This window comes from Castor canadensis, chromosome 8 (genome assembly GCF_047511655.1).
Source record: "Castor canadensis chromosome 8, mCasCan1.hap1v2, whole genome shotgun sequence".
NCBI classification, from domain to species: Eukaryota; Metazoa; Chordata; class Mammalia; order Rodentia; family Castoridae; genus Castor; species Castor canadensis.
This window is the reverse complement of record NC_133393.1, coordinates 7,796,693-7,816,822: the sequence shown is the minus strand read 5'-3', so window position 1 is coordinate 7,816,822 and position 20,130 is coordinate 7,796,693. Positions and strand designations below refer to the sequence as shown.

Genomic DNA, 20,130 nt, shown 5'->3' with positions numbered 1-20,130 from the left:
TATAGTTTTCAGTTTTGTTTATAAAGTGTTATCATTAATAATAAAGCAACCTAAATAATTTCTTTAAATTAAAAAAAATATATGTATATATATAAATTTTCAGACCCTGCCCTATTCTTACCTCATGTGAGCTAACTAGTTTACTTGCAAAACCTATTAACCCTCATTCTAGTCCTTTCTTCCCATCAACCCCAGAATAATATCACTTTTAAAATAGTGTCAATTTGGGTCTGCTTACTTAACCTGACTGAGCTTCATTATTCCTGATTTATAAATAAAGATTGTATATCTATAGATGACTGTATATCTATAAATAAAGTCTGTGTATATAATGAGGGCAATGCTAGTAGTTACAGTAATTAATCCCCAAATTTTCATTGTCTTAACACAATGGAAGCTTCATTCCATTCATCATCTGATGGTGATATTTCTCATTTAAGGATCTTCCACTTTGTCACGTTCTCATTCAGGGCCAGAGGACTCAATTCTCTTCCATTTGCACCTGTGCACTCCTTGATGGTTCCAAGAGTCCTGTTCATTCAGCTGTCAGAGACAAAAGGCATGACGCTGGAAGTACACAACATCTTTTCCACTCTGCCAGTTATGACTGTTTACATTTTGTGAGAATTCATCACTTGTCCATACTTAATTGCAGGGGTGAACTTGGGATATGCTAGAAAATGTAGTCTCTACCTAGGCAATGTTTATTCAGCAACAACTCAATAGTATATAAAGAAGACTAAAATTTAATGGTCTAGTGTTCATATCTACCATAACATCTGCCCTAGTTAATCCTACAAAGGATTAACTACATTCATATCATTTAAACATTTGGCACTAGTGTGGCACAGAGGCACCTAATAAAGATTAATACCTGTGCCCTAACTTCCTTCCCCCAAACAATTGCGCTGCTTACTAGGGAACTTTTCTCAAAATTCTGAAACTTCAGCTCTGAAACAAGAAAAGATTGAATAGTCTAAAGTGTTAGAGCACAGTAATTAAAAGTGTGGTTTCTGGTCAATAAGCTTGTTTGACCTCACTCCTATCACTTGCTATAGGGAAAGACACACCACCTTCTGAGCATCGGTGTCCTTATCTGAAAGAAGTGTTAGTAATGATGCTTTCCTCATAAGATTGCTGTGAGGACTAAATCAGAATGTTTGGTAAACCCTTACCATGATGTACAGTACAAAGTCATTGCTCAATTAATTTTTGTACCACTATTCTCAAATGAGAAAACTAAAGCTCAGAGAGAGACTAATTATTCTGCATAAGATCATATACTTGGATACTTCAAGGAGAATTCACTTCTGGTGCAGTCCCACAGTGTATCTTCCATTTGAATTTCAGTTTGTTTTTGTGGCATGGATCATGAAGACTACATTGCTGAGCTGCTTCTGAACTTACCTAAAATAGGACTAAGAGACAGAAAGAAAACTATCGATCCTTGCGCCTGTTTTCACCAACTCCATTCCTAGGCATCCTTGTCAAGTTTCTCCACCTTTCTTGGATCTGTTAGTACAAAGTCCTAAAATCCTGATAAACCTGTCACTTAATCCCACAAAATAGAGTGATATTAAATGTTGTTTTGTTCTTCCTCTCTGAAACAATTACCAATAGTATTCCTTGTTTTCTAAAAGGGTGACAAATTAATTAAAGATTCTCCTAAAAATCTGTTCTTGTTCTTTCTATTTCAATCAAGACAACCAAACATAGTAGAAAGGAATCTTCCCACTTGCTGTGTTGTCCCTTTGTCTCTAAACCTAAGCCTATACAACTGTATTTCCAAAAAATAAGGAAAAAATAATTCAGTTCACAATGAACAGTTTCCTATAGGTGAGTCATATGGACCAAGTTTTCTTTTTTAATCTAATTCTAATTAGCATAAGTTATTATGCAATGGGTTGGTTGTGATATTTACAGCATGCATATAAAAATGCATGATTGATCAAATTCTCTTTCTTAGCCATCTTCCTTCTTCTTCCCTCGTTTTTAGCAATTTTTGGTGGGCATCACTATACTATTTATATACATGTATAATGTACTTCTATAAGATTCACCTCCCATCAGCCTCTATTTTCTCCATCCCCCCCACCTGTTAGATCCCCACCACCACCACCACTAAACAATCCCCTTCTCACCATCATGTCATAGTATTATTTTTTAAAATACAAGTCCATGGCTTTTTACATTAGGAAGAGGTATTTTCCTCTTGAGACCACTAGGAACAAAATACTAGAATCCTTTCTGTGCTGGATTAGTGGTAATTTCTCTCCTCTCTAGGGCATATACCTCATTAGTCACATTCTCATGGGCTTTACTCTCTTTACAAAGCTGATACTCTCATTACCCTCACACAGGTACCAGCAATGGAATTTTTTGGACATTCAAAGATAAAACTCACAGCATTTTTTAAAACTTGACACAGCACTGTTGTATGTCTAAAAGGATCATCATCTCCAAAATAGTTGCATCCCTGGCCTTCCTCAGGCGTTGCACCTCTACATTAGTTTCACCTTAGAGACAAAGGTTTTCAGCTTTTCTCTACACCCATGTGTGATATGAAAAGTGTATGAACTGACCCTTTGTCATAACCATTCTAATTGGTGCTTATTTTAGACAGGCAATAACTTAGAAGATATTACCTAGGGGACCCTGGGGTCCCTTGTTGCACATTCACATCTGGCCTTGGCTATGACTTCCTGGACATAGTTTTACATTTCAGAGCTGCCAGTGGACCTGGCCTTAAAGGACTTAATTCTACCAGAACTTATGTTAGTCACTTATTTTAAGGCCTCCCTTGGAAGTATTTTTAAAGATCAGAGGACATTGTGTTATTATTTACAGATTTCTTCTTTGTGGCACAGAATAATTTCTATCAAGGAGATTGTGCTTTGGTAACTGGTAATTAGCTACTGTTATCTAACTTCTAAGAACTTACATTTATCAAGATTCAATAATTGTTTTCAATGAATCTGAGACTGTATCACATGGTATTATAGACAAAAACACTATCTTAAGAGTATCTTCTTAAATTACTTATTTACTTCCTACTCCCCTGATCTGCAGTTTATGTTTCATTCATTTTTAGGGAGAAAAGGTGTTTGTTTACAGAGACAGAGGAAACAGGGTACTCCCAATAGTCTTTGTCTCTGATCACAGGCTGAAACTCTTGTTTCTGTTTATGGTGGCTACAGAAAATGTATGCAAGCCTGTTTGCCTCGGTCTTACCTTTGCCCCCTGTGGTCCAGCTCATTACTCTTACTGACAAACAGTGATGCTCACTAAAAACAATAACAACAAAACATACACAGCTTGTATGACTTTCCAAGGGACTTTCTTTTCTTTTGTCTCTGATTCTACCTTTCTGAATTTATGATTCATCTGTCCTTTTCAAACACTCAGGTTCTGATTTTTCCCATTCTTTACATTTATTGAAATCCATAGACATTCTAACCATATCACAGACTATGATTATTTCTCTTGAGGTATAGTTATTTTGAATAACAATTGAAGTATTGGAATTGCCCTTGTCTAATGTACAGAAAACATCTGAGTTCAGGGTTGAAACTTTCTCCAACCAGCACACAGAGTAATTTAACTCCTTAATTAATGTAATCTGAAATAGATAATACATGAAAATGGTACAAAACTGAAGAAATACAGAAGGATATTCAGAGAAATATTTTCTTTTTTACTTCATTTTTCAAGTTATTCAGTTCCTGTCCTACAAAAAAAAAGAATGTTATTAGTTTCTATGTTTCCTTCCAAAGACATATGTGTATATATATTTTTCATTTAAAAAAATTGTAGCATTCTACATGATTTTCCACTTTAGTTTTTTACATTTTATCCTAATGTTCATTGTTATTCTAGTGCTTATGAGTTGTTCCTCTTTTAAACACTGATGGCATTACACTGAGTTAGTGTATCATAATTTATTTAATGAGTCCTCTACTGAATATCTAAGTTGGTTTCAGTTTCAGACTATTATAAATTGTGCTGCAATGAATAACCTCACGCTTACATATCTATGCAGACAAGCAACTAAACTGTTGAATAAATTTTTAAGGATGGTGTTGCATGATTAAAAGATATTTGCATCTGTAAATTTTGATATACTATCAGCGATTATTCTCAACAGTTGCTATAAATTTATAATTTCATCAGCAATGGGAGTAAGAAGAATTGATAAGCCAATACTTCCCTGCACTCTAGCGTGAATAGGATGCAATATATATATATATATATATATTTTTTTTTTCTAATTTAATGGGTTGCAAAAATTTCCCTCTTGCCAGGTGCTAGTGGCTCACACCTGTAATACTAACTACTCAGGAGACAGAGATCAGGAGAATTGCAGTTTAAAACCAGCCTGGGGATAAGAGTTTGCAAGAACCTATCTCAAAAAAAAACCTTCACAAGAAAGGGCTGATGGAGTGGCTAAAGGTGTAGGTCCTGAGTTCAAACCCCAGTACCAAAAAAAAAAAATCCATTTTATGAAGAAGATTGAATATGCACTTGCTTTGTGTTTACGGGTGACTTTTAGTATTTTCCTCATTGATTTATATAAGTACTAATTCTATATTAAGAAAATTGATGACCCCTCTCCCCCTTCCTTTCAACTGTCATTTGTTTGCTGCTATGGGGTTTTGTTTGTTTGGCCAGGTCTTTGTCATCCTGAACCTTTTAATGTTGATGTAATCCTATTTCTCATACATTTTCGCTGCTTTCAGTTTTTATTATAACACTTTAAAAGACTTCTATTTCAAGATTATCAAACGCTATCCCATGTTATTTTCAATTACTTTGTGGTTTTGTTTTTTATGTTTAAATCGTTGATCCATCTGGAATTTGTTTTGTTGTTGAATGTATGGTATAGATCCAAATTTGCCTTCATCCAGATGGCCACCCAGTTGGCCCAACACCTTTTATCAGTAAGGCATCAGCTCCCTTTTAACTTGAAAAGCAAGCTTCACCTTATACGAAAATACCCTGATAGAAACATACTTTTTCAATGACTAATGCCTTTGTTTCTCTAACAATGCTACCCATACTCCTACTGGCAATTTCCCTTATTTACTTCTTGAGTTTATACCATGTCAGCTAAATAAGGCATAACTTATCATGCAAGAATTCAGCTAGACAGAACTCTTATGGTTTCATATTAACTTGATAGTGACTGCTCTTCCTTTGTGTAAGTCACAGAATCCTTATATATGGGAAAGCTGTACAAGCCATCCCTACATAAGGCTTATCTTCTCCATGGTTTTCAACCATGAAAACCATGATTAATTGACATGGGTGGAACTCAGGCTAATGTTTTAAGTGAACTCCTAAGTTATGAGAAAGCAAGCGTTGAGAAACTTTACTGTTATGAACATGTTGTCCTTTTAATTCAAAGACTACATAGATATAGCGATAGAATCCTGTTTTCATAGGCTTCTGATATATAATTAATTTTCCTAGCAGGCTGCTTTTGCTTTAGTTTTGTACTATATTCTCACAAGACTATCATAATTAACCAATAACATATTTTAAATTATTTTCATTTAACAAATGCAAGAAGTTTCTGATTACCTATTACAAATCAGGTGCCATGTTAGTTACAGAATATTAGATGGGGGACCAAACTCTTGCTTTGAAAAATAAAGTGTTGGCATTTGAACAAAATCATTAAGCTAAGAAAACAGCCAGGTTTCAAGACACCGTCTGTGTCATAGGTCATATGGAAGGCAGTGTTGTAGGCTACATTCCTCTCAGAAAAGAGTAAGAAACTTATAACAGGCATATATATTATCTTTGCCCTTTAGGTCTAAGATTAACTGTTATTTGATATCATAAGAGAGTGCATCTAATATAGCATCCAGGTTTGAATCTATATTCAAATTGCCAATAGGTACTTCTTCAAATAACCCCATAGGTTCAAATCTGCTCTTTCCTGCTACATGAAAATTAGATTGAAATCATAGACAGATGACTGAAATTTAAAATGTATGAATCCTTGCTTTTATTTAATGACATTGGATATTGCAATCCTAAATGAAACCAAATTGTAATGTTTGTATACTAATAGTTGCTCAAAATTGTCTAATAAATTACCATGCAGAAGTACCACTTTGTACACATCAGTGTTGAATACTGACTTTTAGTTATATAAAGTACATTTTTTCCTAAAATAGAATAATTCTAAAGGAAGGAAAAGTGCTTAGTGACTGTATGAAATTTTTATTTTCTTGGTTTTAAAGTACATTTAGATCTGTCCTTTGCAAAACCAGAATCTCAATACAATGTGCAATCAACTTTTCCTCAGAAAGTATCTCATCATTAGTTTTCTTTTTCAGAGTAGCATCAGTAATGGTCCCTTAAATTTTTCCTGATGCTTTTCCCTAGATATTTACTTTTTGCTTTGGAGTGTGGAAAATGAATTTCCAGAAACAAGGAAGCAAATTCTCTTTTTTGTATTCTTCTCATGTTCTTATGCCTGGTTTTAAGAGAGTTATTTAATATATCACCACTCACTGCTGTTACTATTGAAATTGAATATCCTTCACCAATTTCCACTGTTTTGGAGGTGGAGAGGGTAATTACTTGCCATGCAGAGACAAAATAAAGCCTTGCACTTACCGTATTCCTTACCAGATATTAACCCAGCTCCCCAAGACATTAATGAATCCTGCTTCTAAAATGTGTAGTTCTTGAAATGACATGAGTTTAAATGGAGGCACTTGTTAACGTTAGTGTGTTCCTTTGCTTGTTTTTTTGTTTTGTTTTGTTTTTTTGTGATGGCCTTGTTTCACAATAAAATAAAGTGAAATAAAGTGAAAAGAATTCCTAGAAATGAGGAACAGAGGGGAAATGTCTTGTCCTTCCTGGGAAGCTTTTTCTACCACCGGTTAATGCAGCTATGACCAAAAAGAGCTTTTTTGTCCCCACCACGTAGACAGGAAAGATTTTTATTTTCACAAGTCAAGCAAATCTCAGTCTTTTCATATACTTTTCTGATCCTAAAATTTTTACTTTTCTTAAACTTGTTGACTCTAATGCTACTTGCTATATATAAAGGATTTAACCTTATATATTTTTGAATATCATGTGTATTTTAATTCATGGGTCTATTTATTTGTTCATTCTTAGTTTTTCACACACAAAACTCCTGTGGCATGATAGACACATTGTAACTACACACCAGAATGTCTTCACTTGCCACTTCTTTTGATGTAGCATTACTATACTTTCTATAACAATGTTACATGGCAAGCAGGGAAAGCAGTAAACAGAACTGAGGGAAGGAAGGGTCTGCTATCAGTGTAAATAGCAGCTGTCCACTCAAACTGTTTTTGAAACTACCACGCGGTGAGAGCTTTTCATAAAATGGGACAGATCCTCAAGAATCAGGTTTTGGCATAAAATTCAAGAGGCATGCTGCTATCTCCCAGTTTGTGTTGTTTATATAAGAGTCTCTGTTAAAAATATTGTTTAGATATCTATTTCTGTGTGAACAATGCATGTGCAGCTCTTCCAGTATACATAATTTGATTTGCCATTCAAAGATGACTGTGGTTACATTATTGTGTTAGTTGTAAGACATGGTGGAGTCTGAATACCCACTCACAAGTTTGTCCTTTGATAAGAGGATGGATACAGTCATGCTTTCATAATTTTATCTCCAAATTTGAAATTTCTTAAATAATTTCTCTTTGTTTTTTTTCTAGTAAAAGTGAGCATCCTATATGACATTGCAAGGTCATTTAAAAAAATCTTCATACCATTTCTTCTGCCAAATATCCATATTTTTTTTGTCTGACTGATGAGGGTGATAAAACTGCTGATTATAAAGCACTTTTACAATGAGAGCACTTTTATTCATAAGAGCTTTACCTACCATATGATTACAAAAATCTTAAGAAAATACCTTGGATTCCTCATTTAAAAGATGCATGGAGGGGTATCATTTATTTAGAAAACATTATCTACACTAACATGTTTACTTTGTTGCAATATTTTGTATTAAATTAGACTCTTGCAAAGTCTAGAACAGGACCTCTGGTGGAATGAAGAAAATAGTTACAACTTTAATGAATGGATCAAAAACTCAAGGGCAATATTAGTGTCTGTTGTAGCAAATAAAAATGAAACCCATTACGCATAAATTCAAGAGCTGCATTTTGATGTTCAGTTAATATCTGTACACAATGAAAATTCAATCAGTGTGTTAACTAAAACTTTCCCTATTAGGTACAGCAGGTCGTCTCATTGTCTCAATGTGCTTTTTGGTTAAATAAATAAAAGCAAAGACTCTACCGGTTCAGGGCTAGGGTGTGGGTCAGTAGCACAGAGCTTGCCGAAGCAAGCATGAGATCTTGGGTTTCATCCTCAACACCACATACAGTAATCAGGCAAGCAAACCACCATTAAAGAGTTCTTAGTCTTGTTCCTTCTTTTACTTAGTAGATATCAGGAAAAACTGAGACATGAGCTGTTAGGGAGAGAAGACTAATTACTGACCACAGTTATTAATAAGCATGCTGATAAATACTGAAATTTACAGTTTTCTCTGAAATGCATGAAAAACGGAATGTGCACTGATGATGGAAAGAGGTCGGGTATGGGGTACATTCCTGCAATCCTAGCTGAGAGGGAGCAAGGCACAGGTAGGAGGCTAGCATGGGCTAAAAGCACAACACCCTATGTGAAAAAGTAACCAAAGCCAAAGGGCTGGGATATGGCTCAAGTGGTATAGTACTTGCTTAGCAAGCAGGAGGTCCTGAGTTCAAACTAGAGTTAAAAATGAAAAGATGAATGGATATGTGATAAAGCAGTTTAACACAATGTTAAGAAGAGCATATGGGTGCTCACTGTAAAATTCTTTCTACTATGCTATGCTTGGATGTTTTTATAATAACATGTTTGGAAAAAACTTTACGAATTGATTTACTTTTTTTCTTAGATATTTTAGTTGTAAGAAAGACAATAGTAATTTAAGGGAAAAATTACTCTTTGGATTATGTACTCAGCCTTGTACTATCCTAAAATACAACTTTCTTTTTTGGTTTTTGTGGTACTGTAGTCTGAACTCAGGACCTTGTGCTTTCTAGGCAATCATTCTACTACTTAAGAATGCCCAGTCCTTTTTTGCTTTAATTATTCTTCAGATAAAGTCTTGTGCTCTTGCCCAAGCCAGCTTTGCCCATAAGCAAAACACATACCTCTACCTCCCACATAGTTATGATTACAGTTTGAACCACCATGCCTAACTTTTTCTTTGAGACACAGTCTCACTAACTTTTTGCTCAGGCTGGCCTAGAACTGTGATCCTCCTAATTCTGCCTCCCAAGTAACTGGGATTTCAGGCAAGAGCCATCACACCCAGTCATAATTATTAATTTTCTTTGTAAATACGAATCAATCAATGTGAAAGACTTATTTATTTGCTCTAGAAGAACAACATCTTTACTAGCAATATTTAGTGACATCAACTAGCCTGTTTTTATATATACTTTATACATATATATTTATGTATATACACTTTTCTTCCTCTATGCTATTTTTTAATTCATGCATAGTTTTTTTACATAAATGCAACAAAAATTATAAAATATTACAAGGATACATCATTTCTTATTGTTGTCATTGCTACTGCTATTATTAGACTATTGTCTTTCTAGAGATAGAAGTTTTTGTGCCCCACTTTGTCCTCCCCATTACACCTACCTAGCATTGTGCCTCGAACAAAGTTGATACTAAATGTATACATGGTAAGAGTTTGTGTGCATGTGTGCATGTGTGTGTGTGTGTGCGCATGTGTGTCTGGCATGTGTATATGTGTTCAGGCTGCTGGAAGTCAAACTGGAAGCCTTGCACATGCTAGGCAAGCACTCTAACCACTGAGTGATGCCCTCAATCCAAAAGCTTGAGTTTTATGCAAGCTAAATTGCCAGGTAAGATGAGATTTGACTGAGCTTTCAAAAAACTAACCATTGCTTTCCAGATTGATATCTTTCACTAAATCTTATTTTCCTGACAGGATATTTTTATCCCATTTCTTAAAATTCTTCTTGAGTTTAATATTTTGTGAGAAGTAAGAGTTATTTATGATTTTATTATAATTAAGCATTGCACATAGTGCTATAAAATATTGAAACTTTCAGGAAGCTTGAAAGTATTAGTACTTATAATAATACAATGTGCTGTCTTTAGTAATGTAATGTTATGAAATTGGTGTGATTGATTTATTTTGCTTTCCAAAGTGCTAACTACCTTGAAAAGTTATGTGAACCCGCTGCCAGATATTTTGAGGAAGGAAGTCAACAGAATAGCTCAGGTGTATTGACAATAGGTTGTTGGTTGAACAGCAAAAGATATGTCCATAGAGCTTTTGCCTGTGGGAATTCATGTGTAGAGTCTTGGAAGTTAAGCTGGTCTACTAAGAACCATCAAAACTCCTGGATGTGTTTCTGTTTTTTCTTCTCAATGTTCCACATAGCACTGAGTAGGCAGTTCCTTCTCTGTTCCTTAGTTTCTCTTCATCCTTCCTCACTGTCTATCCTCCATCCCCCTAAAAAGGGGTTTTTTCTCTTGGATTATTTAGAAGGCATAGAAAAAGTGATCCATGTGACCATGTCTGGGAGTGAGACACAGGAACTGTCAGGTATTACTACTGCAAGGTTGAATATTGATAAGAAACTGACTTGTGTTGTCTGTCAACAGGGGAGGCTTTGCACTTGGCTCGGGATTTTGGCTACACATGTGAAACAGAGTTTCCAGCCAAAGCAGTAGGAGAACATCTTGCCAGACAACATATGGAACAAAAAGAACAGACAGCAAGAAAAAAGATGATCTTAGCGACCAAGTAAGCAGCACGGGGAGGGGCAGTATCTATAGACAGTCATCCTCTGTTTTTCCATTTTCTTAAAAATGAGCAAATTAGTCTTGAAAACACTGGTTCACTAAAACTCTCCTGCAGCTAAATATATACAACTAAGAAACTCTAGCCTTGTTACCAAGGCAAGGTTTACAAACCACCTCAGCTAAAGTAATGGGACTGCCAGTCAAACTGATGAAAGTTCTTAGAAAACTTCTCCAGAATGTGCATAGATTCTAAGGTGGGGAGGGAAACACGTGTTTAAGTAACGAAGAATGTGCAGGGGCCATGGCTCAGGTGGTAGAGCATCTGCCTTATAATGGCAAAACTCCGAGTTCAAACCTTAGCACTGGCCCTACCCCCGAAAAAGAAGGTTCCAGGCAAGTATGCCCTCAGTTGCTATGTAATTTGATTTAAGGAACTTAGACTGTGCCTTAATAAATGAGGATAGGGCTGAGGATATATCTCAGTGGTTTAAGTGTTTGCCTCGCATTTATGAGGCCCTGAGTTCAATTCCCAGTACTATAAATAAATAAATAAATAAATAAAATGAGGATAGTATCTTAAAACACAATGAGTGTTTGAGGAATGACACAGATGCAGGAGGGGTAAAAGAAAGAGTCTCTTGAACTATTTCCCCAGGCTGGCTTCAAACCACCATCCTCCTGATCTCTGTCTCATGACTTGCTAAGATTACAGGCATGAGCCACCAGTGTCCAGCTTGGGGAAAATTTATTAATAGAAAGTACAAGTTGATAGTATTAGAAACATTATTTCTTAGAAACTGATGGAAAAATAATTATCTTGCTACTCTGCAACATGCTAGCTAAAATTTATGTTGGTTAAAATGCATAAATCCAACAGTAAATATTCCCTCTCTGCTAGTTCCTAATGTAACTAAGAATGTTTTACAAATTTAAGGGGTCACATGGGGTGTCTGCCATCTGACAGTCTAACTCAAGACACTTGAGTCTTACTAGGGGCATATGCATGACTTGTGGCTTCTACTGTTTGGGTGTAGGATTATATTTATGCATTACTCTCCTGAGAGCACTAGATAGTTGTCTCATCCTGCTTAAAAGAGAAGAACAGCAAAATGTGGTGGTAAAAAGCAAAGAAAAGGCAAAACCAGATAACAGAGAATGGAACAGTAGATAGAGAGAATAAAAACCAAGAGATAGACAAAGAAAATTATAAGGCAGTTATAAATCTTGGACTTAAAATTTGGGAACAAATATTGTGCTATTCAAGCAGAGTAAAACTTTGCAAGAAGAAAGACCTAAACCTGGAGCTTTGTATAGTTTTATCTTTTGAGGGTTCTTACTTCTAGTTTGATTAGAAGCAGAGTTGATTAGTTTGATTCATTAATATAATCTCACAAGAAAGATACAAACTTATTGCAGATCAAAAGAATTTGAGAGTACTAAAAGTTATGTAGCATCCCCAAGTGTTCCCATAGCATAGTATCCTTTCTGGTGGCAGCTAGAATGGCAGAGATGTCAATATGCACACACTAGTGATACCTCAGAGTGGTTTTGTATGTCCAAATATGAATTACCCATGAGGAAACACATTCATATTTTCTATCTTGAAATGACCTGGTTGTGGTTTCATCATGCATACTCTTAACACTTCCATTCACTAATCCAAAAAAAGAAACTTCTCTTCATGTCCTCCCTCTCCCAGGAATAGTCTGTACCTGTTCTCTTCTACGCTCAGAACACCCCAAGGTCCCATATCCCTGGAGATTCCCATCACTCTGTTGAAGAGTTTGGGAGTCTCTGTATGCATTCAAACTGATAATGAGATTGATTTTCACAGAATAAGAGAAATACTTCCAGATTTATCTAAATTATGTTGAGACATCTATTTTAGAGTAGTGGATTCAGCCAAGTAGTAGTAGTAGCTTCCTTTCATCTGGAATCTAAGCAATGTATATTACTTGAGGTGATATTTTGAACTTGGATTTCATAAAACATTGGGAGACATATAATTTTCTTTGATACCTCTGTGCATAGCTGGACATTTGCAGACCGTTGAATGTCAAGGCAGAATTGAGATACTGTTCCAATTAACTTGTTTTGCAGTGAGTAAATAGTCCATAATCATCTAGAAATTGAGATAAAATGTTCATTATTTTGTCATTTTAGTATTCATGTGTATAACTGAATATGAAAGACAAATAAAAGAGACCATGTATTCATAGCTGATGCACACAATATAGCCAGTAATCACTAGAAGTAGAAAAATTAAGAGATTGTGGGGTAACCATGCCATTTGGCAACATGAAGAGACCTAACATGTATTTTGAACAATTTCTAATTTTCCACCAATGGTAAAACATTTGATATTTTCATCTATTAAAATGTTTAGTTTATTGCAACACTATTCACAATAGCCAAGTTATGGAAACAGCCAAGATGCCCCACTACTGACAAATGGATTAAGAAAATGTGGTATTTATACGCAATGGAATTTTATGCAGTCATGAAGAAGAATGAAATGTTATCATTTGCTGGTAAATGGATGGAATTGAAGAACATCATTCTGAGTGAGGTTAGCCTGGCCCAAAAGACCAAAAATCATATTTTCTCCCTCATATGCAGACATTAGATCAAGGGCAAACACAACAAGGGGATTGGACTTTGATCATTTGATAAAGTGAGAGCACACAGGGAGGAAAGAGGATAGGTAAGACACCTAAAAAACTAGATAGAATTTGTTGTCCTCAACACAGAGAAAGTAAAGCAGATACTTTAAAGCAACTGAGGCCAATAGGAGAAGGGAACCAGGATCTAGAGAATAGGTTAGTTCAAGAAGAATTAACCTAGAAGGTAACACACATGCACAGGAAGTTATTGCGAGTCAACTCCCTGTATAGCTATCTTTACCCCAACTAGTAAAAACCCTTGGTCCTTCCTATTATTGCTTATACTCTCTTTTCAACAAAATTACAGATAAGGGCAAAATAGTTTCTGCTGGGTAGCGAGGGGTAATGGGAAGTAAGGGAGGGAGCAGGGAGGGGGGAGCGGGGCAAGGGAGAGGGTGGGGGAAGAAATGACCCAAACATTGTATGCACATACAAATAAAATAAAATAAAATGCTTAAAATTAGTATGAACTAGCCCACGTGGATATTCATTAAATTCTAGTCAATTCACCATTTTCATAAGACTTAAACAACTTTATTAAAAAATATGTATGAGGACTAGAGTTGTGGCTCAAGTGGTAGAGTGCCTGCCTCTCATGTGCAAGGCTCTGAGTTCAAACCCCCATATACCTAAGCAGCAACAAAACATATGAGACCCAAAATTTGTTGGATAAGAGATCCAACTGTTGGTTGGCATTACCAGAATGGCCAAATTTTTCCTTCTTATCTCAACAAGTAACAGATTTAGTTGTATTTCAGTGTATTGTATAAAGTATATAATTGTATAAAGGGCTAAGTGTTTAGGTGTCTTTAGTCTCCAAATTACACTTTATTTCATATATATATATACACATATATATACAAATGTATATATAAATTACACCAAGATAGAAACTAATATACCTTTTGAACTCTAAATATATCAGATAAAATATTTGTTTGTTTGGTTAATAGAAATACAAGAAAACTTCTTCATTGAATTTAGGAATAAGTATGGCTTACGTTTGATCTTCATTAAGGTAAAACTAAACAGTTAACAATTTTAAATTGAATTTTATCACAAGAGCAAATGCCAGTAAGAGAAACACAGAACTTCACATCCAGAAATCAGCTAAAAAAATATCTTACATCCTAAGGGTAATGACATAAGTGATAAAATTAGAATTTATGATTCACTGAAGATCATCTTCTGTTGCATAATTCATGATATGATACTTTGTTTTGAGATGTAAGAGTATTTCATACTGTACCTTCAGAAACAAAACTTTAAATTATAAGTAATAATTCTGAAGCTGTCATAATGAAAGGATGGTAATAATCACCTATGGAGCGTCTACAGGATTGTCATCTGTATTTGAGTCTAGAAACCATCCTAAGTCAGTAAGTTAAATAGCAGAATAAAATATCAAAAGTTGAGAATTCCAGTTATACTCCTGTTAGACTTTTATGTGTGATATAGTTGAATTATTTAGCATGAGTTAAAATTTTTCAACCTTTGCCTTTTCCTGAGTCTATTGTTTATGCAGGAAAAAGGATGATATGTCAGCCTATAAATTAGTTCATCCAGTTGTCTAAATAATTCTGATATCATATATCATGTATCAATACTTCACTCTTTTGTGGGGAGGGGGGAAGTACTGGGGTTTGAACTCAGGACCTCATGCTTTTTAGGCAGGCACTCCACTACTGCTTCACTCTTTAATTGCTTAAAATGTATTAAAATATATTTCAATCTCAAGGGAAATTTTAAAAACTGGTCATAAAACAAACCCAGACATCCTTTGTCAGAATGTATTAGAGAGAAGGGCTACCACACAGGAGTTCACATTGCTAATCAGAAAAATGATGGCATGAGGTGATATTTAAAATTTTAGTTAGAAGTTGGGTGTGGTGGCCTATGCCTGTAATCACAATAATAGGGATGTTTGTCTTTCTGAGTGTGGCTTATTTTGTTTAACACCATGATCTCCAGTTCCACTCAATTTCCTCAGATGACAAGATTTTGTCTTTCTTTATAGTTAAATAATTAAATATTCATGGTGTGCATATGTACCACATTTTCTTCCTCTAGTCATCTGTTGATGGGCACCAAAGCTAATGCCAGTTTGGCTATTGTGAATAGTGCCACAATAAGCATAGGTGTATAGATATTTCTATTGTATGCTAACTTTTATTCCTTCAGGTAGGTACCCAGGAGTGGTATATCAGGATCATATGGTTGTTCTATTCTTAGTTTTTTAAGGACCCTCTATACTGAGTTCCATAGTGGCTGCACTAATTTACATTCCCACCAACAGCGTATAAGGTTCTTTCCTCCACCACCACATCCTCACCATCATTTGTTGCTGTTGGTTTCTTGATGACAGCCATTCTGACAGGGTTGAGATGGAATCTCAGTGTCACTTTGATTTGCATTTCCTTTACAGCTAAGGATGTTGAATGTTTCTTCATGTATTTATTGGCCATTTGTACTTTTGTGAACTGTTTGTTCTATTCATTGTCAATTTATTCATTGGATTATTTTTCTTTTGATTAAGTTTTGGAGTTCTTTATACATTCTGGATATTAATCCCTTGTCAACTGAAGAGCTGGCAAAGATTTTCTACCATTATTTCCATTGTTTCTTCAGTTGGATAATTGTTTCCTTTGCTTTTTAGTCCGGTATCACCATCCCATTTGTCAATTCTTGCTCTTATTTTGCAGACTACTGGAGTCCTATTCAGAAAATCCTTTCCTATGCCTGTTTCTTGAAGTGTTTTCACTGTTTTTCTGTAGCAGTTTCCAAACTTTGACCTGTCATGAATTGATTCTTCTGCAAAGTGACAAGCATCTAGTTTCAGTCTTCCATATGTGGATATAATGGATGCTTTTGAGCATTTCTGTGACAGTTGTGGAGTTGACTTAGTGTATTTTTTAAAAACTGTTTTCTATATATCCTATGCCTTTAAAATTATGTTATTTGGATATGCATCACAAGGGCTTTACTGTTTTCCAGCATATATGGAAATGTTCTTGACTAAACTGATACCAATAACCAAAATTCATAACCATATAAAGCAAGAAAAAGCATCAAAAAAAAGTCCTTCTTTGGACTTTTGCATGATATTAGCTTACACAGAACATAATATAAGAATTTTTGTGAGGTAAGTGAATTAAACTTTGGGTGACAGATTATCTATTTCAAATATGAAAACACAAAATTAGTCCACAAGAGTCTGAATTACACTGCAATGTTAGGAAAAAGGATTTTCTATAGTCTACTTAAACTGTGACTTAAATGAAGCAAGCCTATCACTTTAGCTAAACTTATTTACAGGTCTGATGTCCTAGAAGTTACATTTTAATATTAAGGAGCGATTATTTTTTTCATTTTTCTTTTATTATTCATATGTGCATACAAGGCTTGGTTCATTTCTCCCCCCTGCCCCCACCGCCTCCCTTACCACCCACTCCGCCCCCTCGCTCTCCCCCCCCCAATACCCAGCAGAAACTATTTTGCCCTTATTTCTAATTTTGTTGTAGAGAGAGTATAAGCAATAATAGGAAGGAACAATGGTTTTTGCTGGTTGAGATAAGGATAGCTATAGAGGACATTGACTCACATTGATTTCCTGTGCGTGGGTGTTACCTTCTAGGTTAATTCTTTTTGATCTAACCTTTTCTCCAGTACCTGTTCCCCTTTTCCTATTGGCCTCAGTTGCTTTAAGGTATCTGCTTTAGTTTCTCTGCGTTAAGGGCAACAAATGCTAGCTAGTTTTTTAGGTGTCTTACCTATCCTCACCCCTCCCTTGTGTGCTCTCGCTTTTATCATGTGCTCATAGTCCAGTCCCATTGTTGTGTTTGCCCTTGATCTAATGTCCACATATGAGGGAGAACATACGATTTTTGGTGTTTTGAGCCAGGCTAACCTCACTCAGAATGATGTTCTCCAATTCCATCCATTTACCAGCGAATGATAACATTTCGTTCTTCTTCATGGCTGCATAAAATTCCATTGTGTATAGATACCACATTTTCTTAATCCATTCGTCAGTGCTGGGGTATCTTGGCTGTTTCCATAACTTGGCTATTGTGAATAGTGCTGCAATAAACATGGATGTGCAGGTGCCTCTGGAGTAACAGTCTTTTGGGTATATCCCCAAGAGTGGTATTGCTGGATCAAATGGTAGATCGATGTCCAGCTTTTTAAGTAGCCTCCAAATTTTTTTCCAGAGTGGTTGTACTAGTCTACATTCCCACCAGCAGTGTAAGAGGGTTCCTTTTTCCCCGCATCCTCGCCAACACCTGTTGTTGGTGGTGTTGCTGATGATGGCTATTCTAACAGGGGTGAGGTGGAATCTTAGCATGGTTTTAATTTGCATTTCCTTTATTGCTAGAGATGGTGAGCATTTTTTCATGTGTTTTCTGGCCATTTGAATTTCTTCTTTTGAGAAAGTTCTGTTTAGTTCACGTGCCCATTTCTTTATTGGTTCATTAGTTTTGGGAGAATTTAGTTTTTTAAGTTCCCTGTATATTCTGGTTATCAGTCCTTTGTTTGATGTATAGTTGGCAAATATTTTCTCCCACTCTGTGGGTGTTCTCTTCAGTTTAGAGACCATTTCTTTTGATGAACAGAAGCTTTTTAGTTTTATGAGGTCCCACTTATCTATGCTATCTCTTAGTTGCTGTGCTGCTGGGGTTTCATTGAGAAAGTTCTTACCTATACCTACTAACTCCAGAGTATTTCCTACTCTTTCTTATATCAACTTAAGAGTTTGGGGTCTGATATTAAGATCCTTGATCCATTTTGAGTTAATCTTGGTATAGGGTGATATACATGGATCTAGTTTAAGGAGCGATTTTTAAATATAATCCTTTCTTGGGATTTTCTTTTATCCTAAGATTAATCTATGAATTTTCACTTTGTAAATGAACACTGGCTTTATCAGTACCCAAGAACTGTTACTTGTTTGAAATGTTTTATGATAACTTTGTGGTTCCTTAAGGGCAAAGTCACCAATATGAACCTCACTGCATGCTGTGGGTGGAAATTCAGAGATTACCGTACAAAATGTTTACATGTCCCTGTTTAAAAGAGGGAACAGACTTTGGTAAAATACCATGACATGAAATTAAAGTCCCATTTCAAGAGTTCAATTTCGATTTCATCTCTTTTATTTTAGACAAATTTGTAAAGAATTCCAAGACCTCCTGAGCCAAGACCGATCACCACTGGGATCCTCCAGACCCACTCCAATTCTAGACCTTGACATCCAGAGACACTTAACACATTTCAGGTAAGACTGACTTTATCATTTACTCAGATTCTCTTTTAAGTTGTTAAACCATCTTTACTCATCTGGTCCTTTGTATTCCTATCACAGTTCCATTTAGAGACACTCTTATATATCAAAATGGTGACTATTCTAGTCTTTAGTGCTGCTATCACAAAATGCCTTAGAATGGAAAATTTACAAGTGACAGAAATGCATTGTTTGGTTCTGAAGCTGGAGAAGCCCAGGATCAAGGTGGCAATGTTTCAGTGTTGAGTGAGGGCTCATCTTCTGCTGAGGTTGCACTTCTATTTCAACACCATGTGGTGAAAGAGACAAGCAACCTCCCCTAGGGCTCTTTTGTAAGAGCACTAATCCCATCCCTCAAGACCTCCTCATCTCCTGAGGCCCCATCTCTTAGAACTATTGGAGTGGGGTTAGGTTTTAGCATGTGAATTTGGGGGAGATAGAAACATGCAGACCATAACAAGGACTGAATGGATTTTCTAAAAGATCAAATTGAGAAATACCCAGAGCATGGAGTATTTTAGATCAGAATATTTGATATATTTTTGTACTTATCAGGAAGTTGTGACTTTGTAAAAGTGAACACTATTATTTCAAATAGTACTTACCAGGATTCTGAAATCCTTTAAGCACTTCCTTCTCATGGTGAGGCAAATTTTGAATGGACAGAAGATCTATCAGAAGTTAATAGAGTATCACTGAGTGCTTTGCCAGGAATATGTTGATAATTTCTATCCAATTAGAAACTGCAGATGGTCCTTAAGTGACAACACAGAAGCCAGTGAAAGCATAAATTTCATTTTCTTGGATATTTTGGAATTACATAGAATATTTTCATGGTTAGTTTATTTTCTAGGTCAATTAAAAGAAAATAGTAATTATTCAGGTGCCTTCCTGTTTTAAGACTCTAGAATTATAATGCCTACAAATATTTCTCATTAGTATAAAATACTTTCTTTTAGTTATTTGGTTAAAACAAACAATGCTAAGGAAAGACTAGGATGTGAGGGAAAACTGGCTGCAACATCTGTTACCCTATTCATCACCAGGGTTGATTCCTCTGATCTGGCTGGCTAGGCGGGTGTCCCCTTCCTCCCTCACTGCTCCATGTGCGTCCCTCCCGAAGCTGCGTGGTTGGTCCCCGATAAAGGAGGACTGTTCCTCTGTCAATGGAATATAAGTAGCTGTGCTCCCCTGCTAGAACCTCCAAACAAGCTCTCAAGGAAAGACTAATGTGCATTACATTTAAAACCACTTTCAACACTGCTCAAGATTGCAAGGCTATTCAGGATGTCACTCTAACAATGGATATTCAAATGATTTGGACTTCAGTCCACA

The 20,130-nt window shown here is 35.7% G+C and overlaps 1 protein-coding gene across 2 annotated transcripts in view; it reads left to right on the top strand.

Annotated features, from left to right (window-relative positions):
• The window catches only part of Tfap2d (transcription factor AP-2 delta), a 59,192-nt gene that overhangs the window by 21,056 nt on the left and 18,006 nt on the right, over positions 1-20,130 (top strand). For both annotated transcript variants that reach the window (XM_020153896.2, XM_074081687.1), the window contains 2 exons: positions 10,711-10,852; positions 18,676-18,789. In XM_020153896.2, coding sequence (XP_020009485.1) covers positions 10,711-10,852; positions 18,676-18,789 — 256 coding nt within the window. The remainder of the gene's footprint in view (positions 1-10,710; positions 10,853-18,675; positions 18,790-20,130) is intronic.